Here is an 18,858-nt window from a genome sequence, read left to right as displayed (position 1 = left end):
AAATATTATTATTGAAAAGTGTATAAAATTTGGATAGAGCTAAAATATACTTTATTCTTTAGTATAGTTTAGAACATCATAATAATATTTTTAATAAATCAATTCAACTGTAATTATATTAACTTTTTTTATTAATGAATATTACTTGGTTTTATGATCAATTTTTGATCTATGTTAAATATTTAAGAACTGAAAAATAGATAATATTGTTTAATGAGCAAATATTTATATGGAATTATTGTTAGTAGATATACATTTTATAAATATATAACAATACTAATATTCTCCTCGATTTAATTATAACAGTTTTATTCATAATATATTTGTCTTGTCTTTAAAAACTGGTTTTAGTGTTTTACTTTCTTCTCATTATCAGCTGATTGAGCGGACAAAGACTCGGAAAAATTTAACCATAAAATCAATTAAATATTATATATGAAGTAGGAAGAATTATAATACAAAAATAATTTATGTGTACATAATAGACCAATTATTATTTAATAGATTATGGATAAAATACGTAACATTATAGAAAATGAAACTGCTATTAGCGAAGATTCCTTGTGGGAACAAATTATAAAAGATTTGTATTCAACCGATATTAAGTTATATTTTTTCAATTAATTAGTTAATTGTTATAGTTACAAATAGACATATTCTAATATAGTATTAATAACGAATAAAGTACAAGAACCATGTTTTCTAGAATAGGCCGCAATAAGATCAATATTCTCACGTTAATATCAATATAAAAATAAAGTAAATTTAAAAGGGAACTGAACTCATAGTAAACTAATCTATTTTTGCTCAGAAATATATTTAATTTCTTTAGTTTAAAAAAAATACCAATTTTTTTTTTAAATGTCCCTGCTGGCACATCTAGATACCTCACCCTATTGCATTTAGGATAGTCAACAAATATTCGAGCAGTTATTACTATAATTGCTATTAATTCTCTATAGAATTATATATTTTTTTCCATATTTATTAATTAAAATCATTTTAATATCGCATGATTTGGGTGCGGTATGCTCAATGCAATTATGTAATGACTATGACAAAAAATGCATCCAGAAGTAATAATCAAGCATCAACATAAAAAAACGGTCACGTTCGTATGATGACACACCTATAATAATTAGCTTAATATAACATTTACAACAAATAGTTAGCTATGAAGGTAAATAATTAATAACAATATTTAATTATAGCTTTAGTACTGCCAACATGTGGCAGAATGTAAATAATAAATTTATTTAAACAAAAAACAGATTTTTTTTTATAAGATGTAGCGTCAAAAGAACAACGACAAAATGAACCAACACGTCCTTGCATAGTCCGGGAAATCGGTTCCGCCAATATTTCGGATCGTTTGAAACCGGACGTTAAAATAAAAGCAATAATTATGTGTACTATTGGGTCGGCAAAAAAATAATTTCTGTTTTTTTTAGTAACTCTTTATTTTGTATAGAAAGAATAGACTATAGAAAGAAAAGAATTAGACAATTATATGTTTTCCAGTATATCCTTTTGCCATCTTTCTAGAAACTTCATGTTTTTGCCCTTATGTGGTTCTCATTAGCGAAATCGCACTTGATTTAATTTTTAATCAAAGTTTCACCAATCAAAGAGTTTCGGAAACTTCGAAATAAATATAGTAACTGATGGTGCAAGGTCCGAGTTGCATGGGAGATGCGAGATCACATTCAAAACAATTTTACGATTTAACTTAGAAGTGTGAGGATTTACATTGTTTTGGTGAAAGACGATATGCCACTTCTGACCAATTTTCTTTGATTGTTTCCTCCAGTTTTCTAAGTTCTACACAGTAAACATATTAATTGATCTTTGGTACCTTCGATGCAGCTCAAAATATACACAACACCTTTGTAATCCCACCCAATTGATAACATGATCTTTTTTAATGAAATTCAGCTTTCGATGTGGTTTGTGCTGGTTTATCGTGATCGTTTTCGATTGATGTTATTTTAGACAATCCATTTTTCATCACCAGCGATGATTAATTCAATAAGATGACGATTTCATTGAGGTTGTGATGAATATTGCAAATATTGATTCGTTGTATTAAGTATTTATTATATTTAAGTAACAAATCTTCAGAACAAAATGAACAATGAACATCACAAACTTCACATATCTCTTTGTGGGCCTCAGCAGCACACAAAATTATGCGGAATTTGGCTTCTAATGGAAGCTAAAAGTGACAAACATACAAATATCCATTTGTGAAAACCGAAATTAGGTTTTCACCTAATGATAATGATAGCATTACCAATTCCAATAATGTTTCTAATATATGTTTATTTTGCTCAAATAAATTTTAATTTGTTTTGAAATTTCCAAATCGGACATAATCTTTGCCGGATTATTATTGCTGTACACCTCGCAATAACGTCTTACTGGCATAAGTACGAGCATTTTTGTATGTTACGTATTGCTATCTATATTCACTAAGAAATAACTAAAAAATACTTGACAAGTAAAGCTTGTTAATTACTTGATATGAAAATATTGTTCATTAAACTGCTAGAAGATAAATGTATAAGTAATTTGAGACAATTATTTTGATAAAGAACCGGTTTGCATTTGTTAAACGAAAGTAATCTTAACGATATAATGACAATATCTTAAGTTATTAATTATACACGACAAATTTAACTACAGCTTTAATTAATTATGCAGTCGTTGAGAAACAACAAAACTAAAATTGATAATGCAACAAGTGATGTTCGTTTTATGTACACTAATTAATCTACAATGTAATCTTGCTATAATATATGCATGTCGTTAAACGGATGCAAGATACATTTGCTTATATTTAAATGTAAACATTGAAATCATACGATTAATAATAATAATGCACAATTTGTAAACTGATGAAAAGTATATTGAAACAAGCAAATAATTTTGTAAAGTATCTATATCTTTGTTCCGTTTCAACAAAAATTAGTTAACCGAATAAATGGATCTGACTTCAAAGAAAACGTGTGACGTTTCTCTCGAAAATCCGTGAAGCGATATTATGATGTATACACAATACATTCGAAAGATAGATTTTCTAAAATACAATGAGATTATTTATTTATAATTACTAAAATAACTTTGTATTTTCCAACAGACTTTCTGCTCCAATCATATAGTTTTAACTAAATTTTGCAATCTTAATTTAAAGTGATAAATATGTGTAAATTATCATAGAAAAAGTTAAGTGAGTAAGAGTAATAGTAAACTTAAATATGTCGTAAACAATAAATCAATATTCCATGGAAACATTGACAGTTGACAGTCAGTTTAAATTATATGTGTACTCAGTCTGTACAGGTAATTAGGTCGCTTTCATATACGCTGAAAGTATAAAAATAATAATTGGGACATTAACATCGATTGATATCTCGACAATTTTAATAAATATGTGTAATCAAATTTATGAATATCATAATTAAATTGGGCGGACTTCGACTGACTGTTTTAAAAATTTATTTCTGTTGTAGATTGTAAAGAATTAAAAAAAAAAATGTAATGGTTACATACTCAGTGCAAGAACTGGTCAAGCTAAAATAAAATATTCGTAAAGAAATAAGAAAGTTGGAGCCAGAAATGCATTAGAAAGAGTCATTTAAATATATTATTTTCCACACTTATATCAAAAAAATTATAATAAACTATACTTTCATCTAAAAAAAAATACAATTGCAAAAGTTATATGTATTTTACATCAGTCAGTCGAAGTTGGCGCAACCTGTATTTATTTGAACATATTTACTGGAAACCATTTGCGCCGAAGGGCTATGAAGTATGTCTATAAGACATTAAATAATTTAAATGATCTCAAAACAATTTTTTGTACATTTTATGTTGACCAGTCACAAAAGTTTGGCAAAATATTTTTGGATAGACCTAACATCTTAAATGTTGAAACTATACATACTTCTGAATTTCCTCATAACAAATATACTTGCTGCATATTTAACAACTTTCTTACTTATATAATAATGATTAATTATAATAGAATAAAATGTAATAAAACTGAATAAACATAAACTAAATGTATATATACTAAATTATTTTTTTCTTAATTGTGCCATAATACTATTTTCATTGTAATTTATTTATTTTGTAAATTGTAACATCATTTTTGTTACATGTTTAATAAAAAAAATTCTAAATTTATTAAAAAAATGATATTTCAATTCTTGTTTTTTACCTAATAATTTAATTTTTATAACGTGTTCATTCTTAATATGAACCAAATACCAATAATGAGTAAATATTATTGCTATATTAATTAATTATTATAAAATAATTTTGAAACCATTACAGCAGTTTACTTTTTTGGTAATTTTTTGTTGCAATAAATATTATTACTTCATTTTAAAAGTTGTTAATCAAGTTTTTTTTTTAATAATAGAAGATAAAAAAATATATTTATTTATGAAATAGCTATTTAAAAGTATACGAGAACAATTATCCTTGAACATCCGATAATTGTATTAAATTCCAAGGATTCCCAGTAGAAATTAATAATTAAATGAAACCTCATAATTGACTAAATATATACAAAATAAATTATATTTATCTATTCTAGGTATTCATACTAAAGTCGACTCATGATATTCTAAACTAGAAAATATTACTTCATCAATATTAATTAATTTCGATATGCGAAACGCAAATTAATTTATAATTGACTCTCAGCTTGGGACAAAGACATCAATCATTGATTAATTAACTGAAATATTAATTGCCCGATTTAATTTCTAGATGGCGTGTCCTCAAGAGACGTTCACTGCATTCTTGTGAAACGGCGGTGGTAAGAGAAGCCGCCAATATTGCTCCTTTTATTTGAAATAAAAAGAGAAGCAACAACATTGCTCCTATAAAAGAAAGAATCCAATATTAATGTTGCCTTACGCAATGCACTTTATAAATGTCATGAAATTAATGCAACGGCAAACTGCGCGCATGCAATAACGATGTTTTTCTTTTCATTTACCTAACAATCAGAGTTTCTTATTCTCTTCGGAAACTCACTTGGTGGAGCCTCTGGTAATTGGCATAAACTGCGATTGATATTAAAATTCCTTGATGATGATCATCGCGTGGCTCATCGTTAATCATTTTTTATGTTCGCTTGGAAATCATCGGCAGATAAAAAAAGCAAGTCAAGTTGTTGTGTGCAATAGAACATTTGATTTTAATAACCAAAATTTACCTTGACACACATGATATTACTATATTATCTGTTTGTTTATAGATAATTCATCCGAGATTTTTTTAAATTTTTCTTTCGTGTTTGATGAAAATTATCGGGATTTTTAGACAATTGCTAGTTACTTTTTTTATTATATAGATTTCTGTCTGACCTTCTTGTTTATTGCAGTAGCATGCATTTTCGATGACCGATTTGACGTTTATTCATATTTACTTATTTTCCACTTTCCTTTGAACTTGTCGGCACTAACCTTGTCTTCTCGTTTCAGTTTCATTGATATATTAAATATCTTTATTTAAATAGTAGTTTTCTTACAAATATGAAACGAAATTATATTTTTAAATGATCAATTTTATCATATTCATTGAAGTCATGTAGCATAAGAATAAAAATGTACAGTCTTCGATCAGCCCGAATTCAATATGAAAAGCTAAATTTGAATGGAACTAAATAAATTGTAAACAATTAGTACACATTAGATTATCTCTATTTGTGCAGTTCATTTCTATTTTATTTAGTTCCTCAATTAGACGGGTTTCAAACAGGCAAAACTGAGTACTATGCGACATATTGCTGTACTTTGAACCAGAACGAATGATACAATGATAGACTTCAACTACAAATTATTGTATAATCATTATATTTTTTTTTAATATTTTTTTTTAAAACATAAATTGTAAATATATTTATATTTCGACTAACAGAACAGAACCACCTACGAAGAAAATTTGGTATATTGGTGTTTACTTAAAGAAAACAATCTATTTACAAATGCTATCATCACATGCATACAACATTTTCTAACGAAAATGCTGACAGTTCACGAGGTTGAAGACTTATGAAACATACTATATTTAATATACCAATTAGTGGTGAGTAATTATAAATTTCCTTTCCGTGTTGATATTCACGTAAGCAAATATATAACGGACGTATGCGCAAATATTATATTTAATTATTGACGATTTAGTATTGCAAAATTTTCAGCGAAAAGTCAATGAGCTGTCCGCCAATAAAATCAATTAATCGCAATGGCTTTTTTTGTACACGAATACATTCAAAATCAAATAGTCAAAAGTATTACGCAATTGTATTATCCAACTGATGGAATACTCGTATTTGTTAATTTTTATCTTGATATTTGACTAAAACCTGAGGCAACAGAGGTACTCACATTACCATTTACATTTAATTAACTCTCTGTCATAACCTTCGTATTCCATAAAAGCGACGAGACAGGATCGAAATTACGACCGAAATTTTAATTGCCAGTTGTAATTTTTTGTTTTTAGAGAAAAAACGGAAATTGCAAATTGGTCGTAATTAAAATAGGAAAAGCTGAATGCGTTGTCTGCGGTCCATTAACAGGTTGCGTTCATTCATTCGGCGATGAAAATAGAATTTTGTTTAAGAGCCCCTAGGACCACATCAAAAGCAGAACAGATATTGTGTTTCTTCTCAACACGCACTTAAGGCTAATGTAAATATTTACATTTCGCAAATTTTAATATTTAGTTTCATTTATAATTATACTTCAAGAACAATTCACGTCAATGAATTTTTCATAGTTTAAATGTAGCTTTTGAACAATTCACTTAATAAAAGACATTTCAAATATAAGTTTATGGTTTTTATAAAATTGTTGTAATATAAAATATTGTGCGCAAAAGTCAATCAATTGAAGGTTGCATCAAGTCATAACAGATTCTTATAAATAGCCGTATTGGTTATATTTATAAGAAAATAGATAAAATAATGGGTGGGACGTTAGCAGTGAGATTGATGCTCAATACTAAAATAAGCAAATGGTAAGGAAAGAAATGTTTAAAAAACGATTAGTATATATATAGTGGATTTTGATTAAAATATAGTGAAAATCAAAAGAAAGCATATAACATAGTATGTATGTCATTCAGAGAAGTGGATATAATGAACAAGTGAAGGACACGCCTTGAATAATTCGACGAGGAGTAGGAGATGTAGTATAAAGGTAAAATTTCTTGTGAATTAAAGATTATTCTTTTCCAAACTCACAACTTGCCAGATGTAGTATATACAAAATGTATTCTCTAAAGCTTTAGTGAATTATTGTTTTTGTCAAGGTGATATTAATTATATTGGACATATAAGTTATTTTGATTTTTTTTTAAGTTTCCACATAACTAAATATGATATTAATTCAAATATTATTGTATCAAATAATTAAAAAAATAACAAAATTCATTTAAATTCATTTAAATATAATAATATTACATAATATGAATAATTATATTATGAATTAATTAAATTTATTGCTATTTACGTCCAAATTTGACAATATTAAATCTATATTTTACATTAAAAATACAAATCATAAATAATACTATGTTACAAGAGCAGGTTTTAAGATAATATGTTTAAAATATTTAAATTATTGTATTTATTACATGAATATAAAAAACATACTTAAAATTAGTCAAAAATATTCATAAATAAAAAAAAATGAATTTTCTCAGTTATAATATATGTTTAATAAAAGAACATATTTATAAAGACGCAGAATGAAATAAATGTGAACTTACCCAATTCCGAGATGATGCTCGTGAGAGGTCTCGCCTCGTCGGTGTTAACATTATCGATCTCCACGCAAGATTCGTAAAAATGCTTCAATTTCCATTTCACAGTATTCGTATGTAAAGGTAATGGCAATGTGGTTATCAAATCACGAATTCTTGTAGCCTCTGCAAAACAAAACAAAAAACATATTTATGTACTAACATTTAATTTTTAAGTACGTAGTTTATTCACTATATTCAATATATCACTACAGCAATAATATAGTATATTAGGTGGAAGAAATAAATGATATCATATAACATTCAATATATAATAGCAATTTTTATTTATTGAATTTAATACAAATCATTTACTTGACTTATAAAATACATAACGACCAATTCTAATTAGGCAACACAAAATTGTGGGAATATTTTTAACTGTGAGCAATTTCCTACTTTCATTAACTAAATTAAATTTCCTAATTAATGTTATTTAACTTGAAATACAATAACGAAAACGCGGATGAGAGTCTACTTATAAATCGGATATAATAAAATCTATTAAATATTTGACTTCCATCATTCTATTAATTATCATCAAATCCTTTATTATTATTTTTTGTTTTTTTAAAGGAATTATAAAAATTTGTAATTAAAAAAAAACACGGTAAAGAAAATCAAAGAAAAAATATATCCAACAAGATTGTTTAAACCTTTCTACAAATCCATTTTTTTAACTTCTTAATAAAGATTATTTTAAACAATTACTATTAATTAAATTAGTACAATATAATTTAGTTTTTTTGTTCTAATAAAATGTAAGGATATAACTTAGAAGATATTTTTATATCATTGTTATATATTGTATCTATAACCTTGATCTTCAAAATGAATCTAACAAAATTTTACTTGTTTTGAAAACAAATCTGTGCAAAATAGATACTTATTTATTTCCATAATAAATAATCGTTCCAATTCCTTAATAAATGAGAAAGTTGTAATAAAAATGTAAATTAACAACACGAGATCGAGACATTATACTAATAGTACAAACTTTTCAAACTCAAATAGACTTATATGTCTACAGAGTACTCGTGAGACACACCTAGAAGATTCTTAAAAAGGTCAAGAGTAAATTACTTGTAAATCTCTTGAAGTAGGCGACTATTAATTATCGGAACCGTTTACAAAATACGTTGCTTATAAACAATAATAGTTTGCGAATAAATATATCTACATACATATTCAACAAAACTTTTATGAACAATCAAAAGATATAGACAAATAATTGTCTTCAATGTGTTTCCATTATTTAAATATACATTCGAACTATGTATTTGTTTATACTTGAATAATTTGTTGAAGAGTTTCTAAATATTTTACATCTGAATTATGTTTTAAACAGGAAATGTGAAAATATTTGTGCATAGTAGACATTTCGACGTAGGATGAGTATATATATTCTAAAACGAAACTTGGTACGTTCGTGTATATAGGAAATCAAATACAGGATACTCTGCAAAGCACTCGAACTGACTACATACCTTGTTGTCGCAGTTCCTGTCTCTGATTCCATTTGCTGTAACCATCCGGAATGGTCCTATGGGACATCCAACTTCCGCATGCCCAATTCCACACATCCCTGCACTGCGATGCACTTTGATTTAGATAGAGCTGAATCTGTAAAGTAAATATAAATAGAACAAATATACATTGCAATAGTTTTATAGTTCATGATGTTTTTTTTTTATAAAATACTAGTATTTTGTAATATTTATAATATTGGCAGGAAGTCTTTGGTCCATAACCCTTTGATACCAAATTAAGAACAATAAAAATCAATAAAAAAATATAATCAATAACAAATATTAAATTAATATTTAAATAAAAATATCATTGTAATAATCAACTTATTGTATTCCGCCCAAAATAAAGTCTATTTTCATAATTCAACTCAGTAATTTAAATTAAATGTAGTTATATGTCGCAGAAAAAATGATAACAGGTCAATCCAAGATGTTTTTCTACACTTACTCATTCTTCGGAAACTCGCAATTTTTTTTTGTAAGTTTAAAAGGGTGTCGCGGTCCAAAAAAATTGAGAAATGCTGGTTTACAGCATTGTTTGTGTTGTAATTTACGACAGACAATGCGAATCTAAATTATATAAACGTGTTAATCAATTTACCAACGTTGACTTGAACACTTGTTCCTTTAATAATTGAATTTGAAAAATCATTTGTAATCTGCTAACCATGCTTAAATCTACTGCTTTTATTGTAATTTATATGTATGAAACCATCTCCATCAGAAGAATATGTGTTTTAGAACGTCAGTAGAGTTTTTTGCCCGGACGCTTCAGTTATAAACTTCAAAAGTTATTTTTTGACGAAACTACGATTTTATGTATACATTTTTAAAGAAAGACCTGTAGTCTGTAGCCCTTTGCAGCATATCAATTTGTTTTTATTTACTTTTTATGTAGAGTTTGTAGTATGGTGCAATATTGCAATAAATATTATTAAAGTTTTAAATAAGCAATAAGTTTTCTCTGGTTTCAGTTTTCGAACAATACGATTTTCGTTAAGTTATATTTTGAATATAGTTTGAATATTTATGTTTCAATCTATATCTATATATATATTTAAGTATTTAATAAATATAATACAATCAGCATTAAAACTTCACTTTTTTTGCACCTTAATGACCGAGCTATATACTTGGAAATTTTTCTTTTTGACAAAAATATAATTTAGAACAATTCGATTTTCGGTAGGTAGGTACTAATTATATTCGACAAGCAATGTTCCACTGTATTGCTATGTAAACGTAAGTAAAGTTATATGATTAAATATTCCAAATATTATAAAAACAGAGAAAATATTTCATAATCTATGTTTTTCATCTCCAAAGAAGATTTAACGAGTTATTTGAAACAAACAACATGGTACTTAATATGAAGGAAGCAGTTACTTGCGTAAGTAGATTCATCCGACGATGTTTATCAATTATTTGATATAATTGAGAAAGTAACGTACGTATGAAATGCTGATATTTTGCAACAATGAATCTTATTGTTTGAAGCGAAAGCTTTTAATCTATAAATTCCATTTTCCAGTTTTAAGAAGAATAAAACAACAATTATGTAATTTAAGATTAAAAGATCATGTATCTGCTTAAAAATAAAGTACAACTTGGAAAAAACGCTTATAAACATAATTATTTATTATATAAAAGTAGCTTAGTATAAGTATTATAATTAATTATAAATATATGAAAAGTAAGAAAATATATCAGCAAATTTCTATAACTAAAAGACTTTAGTCGATATATCTTTGTTCTAAAGGAGCAATAAATTATGTAATTACTTATATCGTTTTCCTGGAAGATCTATTTATATTTATGCTATAATAGATTTTGGCATGTATAATGTTATTTCCACTGTCGGTTTTCCAGGTTTAGCAATTACTATGAACTGAGGATACTAATTAATATTAATGATAGTAGCTTTGTTAGCGCACTAATTAGACGTAATTATCAAAATATTCATTTAATGCTAAGTGCTTTGACATAATTCAATTATATATACAGTAAAACCTGTTTTTATGCGGTGGATAGAGACTATATAAAAAAATCGCACATAGAAAATACGTTAAAGATTTACGATATACATGAGAAAGTGCATACAAACAAAATAAATAGTTAAATTATATATGCATTTCATATATCGCATAAAAAAGGACCGAACAAAAACAGGTTCTACTGTATTTTCAATACGCACGATGAATGAATATAATGCAATAATCATTTAGTACTATCACTAACTCATTACTTATTTAAATAAGTTGTTTACTTAATTAACCGTGCAAGTATAATTTTTACTTGTTTCAAGAGAGAAATTGAAATCCAATATTTTTATAATTGATTCAAATAATTCGATCCATGTAGGTTTGAAAATGAAATCAATCAAATGTCAAAATAATAGTATAAAATTAGATATTTCGTATTAGATAAAAAAATTCTCGAGATGGAGATATGCAGATGTGAACAATATCAGCAACAATTAAAAAATTTCAGTTGTTACACATTTTCGACAAAAAATGAATTTGTTCCGAGAGTTCCATGTGAGTATGAATTTTAATTAATAATTATATAATAAGACGTAAAAACCACCATTAATATTTCCCAATAATGTTTATTACGCATTATAAGTCTAATAATAATACACGCATAAGTAAGAGTAAACATATGATTCATGGTAAATATATACAAAAAAATGCACCTATTATATAATCTCAAATTTTAAATATTGTTTACCAACCAAATTTATATAAGAATCTTAAGGCTTGTTTCATGTGAATTGTATACACATCCGCTCGAAAGCATTATATAATAATTACACAAGAGAGTAAAGTAATTATTAATGAAAATGGACTACTTTATTAGTCTCCATTCATAAATACAACGAATCGTTCGTTCGTTCGCACTAACTAGACGTGTCCGTAATAAAAACCACGTCCTCAGCTCAACCCATAATTTTCTTCTGAATGAACACTAAATTACGTAAAATTATATCTCCCTTTCAACTTTAATTAAAGTTGATAGCTTCATAATTCATTTCACTTCTTGCTTTTTTTTCTTGCCAACCAAAAAAGCAATCTCGTTTTTTAATTTAATAAATGACAATGACAAATAAACATACCTTGATATTGAAAGTTTTAATAATGATGAATAATTTTCAATATGTACAATCTTTTTGTATTCTTTGTCTAGTTCCGAAGGAAGCTTGCTTGGATAATCGTCGGAATACGCTGATGAATCCTGATCCCAGGATTAACAGGCCTCACATTATGGAGCCAAACGATAAAAATAAGATTATACGTGATTTGCCTCATAAGTGGATACCAATTTTACCAGGCCTCGTGTCCAATAAGTATAAAAACACAAACTCTCCTATGCCCATACTGACAGTACAATATTTTTTTAGACTCGTGAACGAATGCCGCAGCAAGTTCATAAACTCTAAAATATTTTAATATTATACGAATCAATTATCCTCTTCGACAACTGTTTTCTATTTGAGAATAAAAATAGTTTTTTATATACAGAATATTTATTGAAATTTTTTACAATAGTTCTCATTGTTTTTTTGATAAATTGAAATTTTTATTATAAATAATAAGTGAAACAGTTAAATATAGAAAAATAAAATTGTAACAGTCAATTGACCACATATTTATTGATCAAGAAGTAACGTAAAATAGTGAATGGAAGGGCAGAGTCTTCGGCCAATAGACCGAAATTGTATTTTTTTTTAATAAATTTATTATTTAAAATCTGCCACATGCTGGCAAAAAGTAAATAGTTTTGAAACTGTAACAACATATAACACTGAGCAGAATAGTTGCCCATTGAAAACCTTCAAACTTACATAATATAAATAAAAATTAATTTTAACAATAAAAACAAATAACTAAAAACGTTCTTATAATTTTAAAATCTATAAGGGAGATTATAGGTGTTATACCTTTTTTTCTAACTTCCTTTTTTGGTATCGCTCACTAAACTTAGAGATTTCACTTTTCACGGTATTAATTTAATTTGTGGATCAAGTTGTTTGGCACATACCAGGGAGCTTGCATCAGGGTACGCAGACACTTCGATTGAAAACGTCGAATTATGTCAAATTTTCAGTTGCTCGCTGTTCCCCAAAGTTGAATACCATAGGTGACACGTCGATTCTAACACTGCTATATATTTTAAAATTTGTTTTCTAGTTATAGCTGCGATCTTCTCCCAATCAACCAGTATAATTGAGCGAATTTGTTTCCTAGTTGCTTCCGTTTAGTTATTTTATGTTTTCCATGTAAGTCTGCGATCTAAAATTATACCCAGGTATATGGCATCATCAGCTTCTGGGATAACATTATTATTCAAAGTAACTGCAGGACAGGTTCTTTTTTTAGTGTGAATGTTACGTGAGTTGATTTAGTTTCATTAGTTTTAATTCGCCATTTTTTTAAACCATTTTTCAATATCGTTCAAGTAGTTTTGAAGTTCTTTTGTTGCAAGTATAAAAATTAGTATTTGTGAATGAATACATAAACATCGGAGTATTTGGGTGTTATTATCCATAATATAAAGATTAAGTAAACGTGATTATTTTCAATTTTACCGATTTACTAATAAAAATAATAAGTGTCGGTTATATTTAGAAGATTTATCGAAGAGAAATTGTTCAGTTTACGATTTACACATCCTGTACGTATTTCCGATAACAAGGTAATTTTGAAAACCAATAAATGTTTTACTGCTTATACGATTTTATAAGTCGAATATCCGCATTGTATGACGAAATACGACTTATATTTCTCTACTTAACTTACTTGATACATCTATTATTAGATTCAATTAAATAATCATTATATATTCTCTTTTTCAATTATAGTATTATGAAAATAAATTATTACGATAGTTTGATTATTTGCCAATAATTTTAATTTGTAAAACAATTTTCTATCTCTTAAAAAGCGACCATTTATAATATTTGCTACAAAAATGAAATTATATTAATGCAATATTGCAATTTTAAAATATATCGAAATCCCGACAGTGTCTTTTATTATTATAAAATATTAAATTTCTACAATAACATTTTTATGGTAGTCTGGATTTCGATATAGTCGGGATTTTGATTGTCGGGATTATGGTAGTCGGTATTTCGATATAGTCGGGATTTCGAACGTCGGAAATTCAATAGACGGTCTTTCGGTTGTCGGGCTTGCGATATAGACCCGTTAAAAATCTGCATAATTTAAGAAATTCTTCCTAAAAAAAATACAAAATATATTTACATAACTAGATAAAATCATCTTCCCTGTTATAAATACACATTATTCCTACTTTAAACAAAAAGAAAACATATTTTACATAAACCACAACAACATACGAATGAATATAATTTAATTCGAAATATCAAAACAAAACTTGCGGTTTTCTTCATGTTTTGTTGTTTGGTTTCAGATGCTTGTCTTCTTAGAACGAAAAAAATAAATAAAAATAAAAACATTGTAGGTTACTAAAACGTGAGATGTGTTATGGTTAGTTTCTATAAATAAAATCTAAATTGAATGTAAGTTAAAGCAGACAGAGAATTATTGGCACAGAGTGGCACTCCATATAAATGCATCATGCATATATACAGATATACATATTTATTTATGCAAACTTTCGTTGCGTTTCCGATATTGTCTTTGTCCGTGTTGCAAGTAAATATTTACATGTTAATGCTTTCCCCCGACAAATGTTCCGCTCATATTTTCGATGAGCAATTCACGAGCGAGTAACTTTTGTTTACGGAAAAAACTATTTTCAGAAACTAACGGACGACGTTGTTAAGATTATACAATATGTATTCCTCGTAAATACTAATAACTCAAGTCCGGCGTCTGTATAAATATCCACTTTGAATAGAACTACTAAGCATTTTTTTTTAATTTTTTTTATTGACAATTGTTATCTTACTTACAATTTCCATGTTTATATAATAAAACAATACATCGCCAATATTTCAAACAGGACTAATTATGGAATTCAAACATACAAAAAATGAACCGCGCAAAACGATAGTGAATTCGGACTCATCAAAGTAGGGGTCGCCCAAAATATTTAGGGGAAAAATTGATAACCGTTATTGGTTATATTATATTAACCCTTATTATTTTATTCATATATATGAATGTACTTCTTGATGACTTAGTACAAATTCCACTTAGGAAGACGAAGATTCCAACTAATCAATGCGTAACGACTATTGTTACACATTGATAATGACTACAGATATGTTAAGTTAAGTACAATCGTCCAAATACATTCTTCGGATTCTTCTATCTTCCCTTACCAAATATTGTACTCCCACTATGTTAATTCATTACTATAAATTGGATGTTTATGTATTACAACTAGTTAATAATATATGAGATCAACACTTGTATAGTTGACTTTCAATAAAAACACTGATATGTACAATAAAACTAAATAAAAATATTACATTTAATATTCATAAATCCCTCTAAGACTACACAACAACATAACTACGAGATAATCCAGTGTTCAGAGATTTCTTAATCTCGGGACACAAGATCGCAGAATTTTTTAAGTGCAAAAGGGAGCTGCTGATCAAAAAAATGAGAAACGCTGCTATAGAGTATTGATGTATGATTTAATTAAATGTTATTGTTTTTAGTGAAAACAACGTTTGAAATTTATGAATTAAATAAAAAAATACACAATTTTCAATAGATTTTTTTCTGATAATTCTAATAAACATTCTCATACAATAATAATAAAACAAAAAGTTTACAGCTGCGAAGGGCTCATATGATGAATTATAAACAATTATTATTTAACATTGAGTAAATCCAATAAAATTTCTTGTGGGAATTGATTTGATTATTTCTATTTGTCCTTTCGAAAACATAAATAATTGATTCAATTAAGAAATTAAAATAGAAAAAGTGTTATGTTATGAAAAGAATATTACCTTTAATTAAATATATTTGTAACTTTTAAAATAATAATGAAAACAAAACAATCTATTGATTGTACATTTTATTGTGTTTGTTAATGCATGTGGGTGTTCACCTGCTTAACCAGCATTATTTTATCAATTGCCGTTGGATGTATTCAGCCGATTTGATTACTGTTTAAAACTGCAGTCGTTATTTTGCTTATCTGCAGAAAAGAAAGATAAAACATGCACTCGTGTAAAAATAAAACGTGCATTACTCCATGCAATGCCATTTTTAGAAGCAACATTGAAGATTAGATTCTTAATGGGAAAAGCTAAGTATTCGTCGTTGCGTAATCAGAACTTTCTAATTTGAAAAAAAGGAAGTTTGAACCGTCTTATCCAGAACAAATATAGATTAGGTTTTTAATTGACTTTTGACGTCAATCATTCTTATAAACTTATAATTAGATTTGAAGATCTCTGAGAATTAATTAAAACGACTATTTATATCGAAAGACATTTAAATTTCTTAACAGTTACAAGACTATTCAAAAAAGTATTTAGTTTATTATTATCAATTCATATTCGTTAATTGTATTTGTGCATTTATATTTTGATATATTGTTTAATACTTATTTTTAAATTCATGCTTTAACATAACGTTTATAAATTTCTCTTTAATTTAGATTATTTCAACGGATTAAGAAAAATTTTAGTTTTATGAAAAAAATCTAAATTCGGAATTCATTCAATTTAAAAAGTATTAAAATAAAATAAACTTTAGAAGCATATCCTATTGTATTGTGATATTTTATTATTTATGAAAGAATTGATGGTGAAGAGTTTAATAAAGAAACGAAGATTATAAACTTTGAAATATCTATGATAGGATTTTGTAATAAAATAGAAAAACAACTAAAAATATATGCATAACATTTTTTATGATTAAATTTTTTTAGTGCTCGATAATTATAAACTTAAATCAGGTTTTAACTTAGTATGTCGTATGTCTTAGTATGTCGATATTTTCAAATTCACTGAGAACCTAGTATGAGACCTTTTTATACAGGTATCCTTCGCATACAACTTTTACAACATGGTTTTGCTCTAACGCGATAAGAAAATTACACCCTTTCCTGGTACAACAATGAGCTTATTTACATAACACGATATCATACAACTTTTTGGAAATTCCTGTTATGTACAATGCCAATGGGCAATTTTAACCTTATAAATGGCAAAGTTTGATGTGTTTACGTATAAGAAAATATAACGAAAATGAATTATCAAGTTTGAAATCGTGTAATATTTTGGATTAAGTTATATAATATTTTTTTAAACATTGTAAAAGCATAAATCTATGATCATAAAACACGAGATTCTAGGATTCTTAAAGTTGCAAAGCAAAAATATACCGTAAATGTTTTCATGTGTAAAGAATGCGCCTAGAAACAATCTACCTGCGCTACCTGTGAGGTAGAATTGGTTGCATAGAGAGAATTACCTACCTGAGAAGAGGCGCGTAAACAGGAGTCGCTCTTGCAAACTGGAAACCGCCGATGGTGAGGAGTGGTGGGCCAATTGGCCACCAAGGTTACGATGACAATAAGAAGGGTAAAGAGGAGCAGCAGCAAACCGCCCACGTAATACAGTCCATTCCGCGTAAGTCCACTTTTGTCCCGCAGCTTCTTTTCGGTCCTTCCCCACAGGACACGACCGCGGCTCTTCCTTTCCTCGATGCACGGGTCACATTCCGATGGGTTGCTGCCGCCGCCTCCGCCCTCGACGCCGTTGTTGTGATGATCCTTAACAGTATCCTTCAGTTCCGAAGACATTTCGCTCTAGCTATATATATATCTCTCTAATCAAACTCGATCACAAATGCATTGTCCGCCAGTTCGCATTACTTCCCCTTTACTTAATCACCAATCACTTGTTGCACACACGCACGCACTTTTCACTAATGGATTTCATTTGTAACAGTCGCTAGCAGCTCTTCTGCTGTAGTTCCAGTTTCGTGTCGTTTGCAGCTTTCAGGCACTGGAAAAAAAAATAATAAAATGCAGAAAAACGAAGTGTAATAGAACTACGGCCTCCTTTTTATTTTTCTATAGACTTCAGCAGCAGCTGTAACACCATTATCACGTCCCCAAAACTATTACCTGACTAAATAATAGATAAAAGCTACGGCGCATTCCAGCCTTAGGTGCAGCTAACCAACAAGTTCTCTTAAGTGCCCTCAGTGTATAGAAGCTCGCTCACTGACTAAATAAAAATCTGTTGAGGAGTACCAAGCGTCTAGCCCGCGGACACTTATCAATAATTTTTATCATCTAATCAACTTTAATTTTCAAGTTTCATCACTGCGCATTTCGGTCATTATTATGCAGAAACATTCATAACGGTACAACGTTTCATAACTGCAATTTATGCATTTTGAAACTGATGACTAGAATTTTAATTGTTTCTACATTCTACATTTTAGTATTGAAAATTGCAACGAAGTTATCTAGAAGAGTCATTCATTATAAATTTAATACAAAAATTTAATAATTTTATACAAAATCAAGAACTCAA

General features: G+C 27.7%; 1 protein-coding gene across 1 annotated transcript; it reads right to left on the bottom strand.

Annotated features, from left to right (window-relative positions):
• Positions 1-7,794: 7,794 nt before the first annotated feature.
• On the bottom strand, positions 7,795-18,531 carry LOC108562049 (endothelin-converting enzyme 2-like; the record flags this gene model as incomplete). Its single annotated transcript, XM_017920235.1, has 4 exons — positions 18,444-18,531; positions 17,790-18,321; positions 9,315-9,450; positions 7,795-7,953 (listed from the first exon to the last, which is right to left on the bottom strand). Coding segments are annotated over exons 2-4 (622 nt in total), but the record flags the coding sequence as incomplete, so codon positions are not given.
• Between the last annotated feature and the right edge of the window lie 327 nt (positions 18,532-18,858).

This window comes from Nicrophorus vespilloides, unplaced genomic scaffold (assembly GCF_001412225.1).
Source record: "Nicrophorus vespilloides isolate i.1.1-1 unplaced genomic scaffold, Nicve_v1.0, whole genome shotgun sequence".
NCBI lineage: Eukaryota > Metazoa > Arthropoda > Insecta > Coleoptera > Silphidae > Nicrophorus > Nicrophorus vespilloides.
The sequence above is the reverse complement of the archived record's forward strand: the minus strand, read 5'-3'. Positions and strand labels throughout refer to the sequence as shown.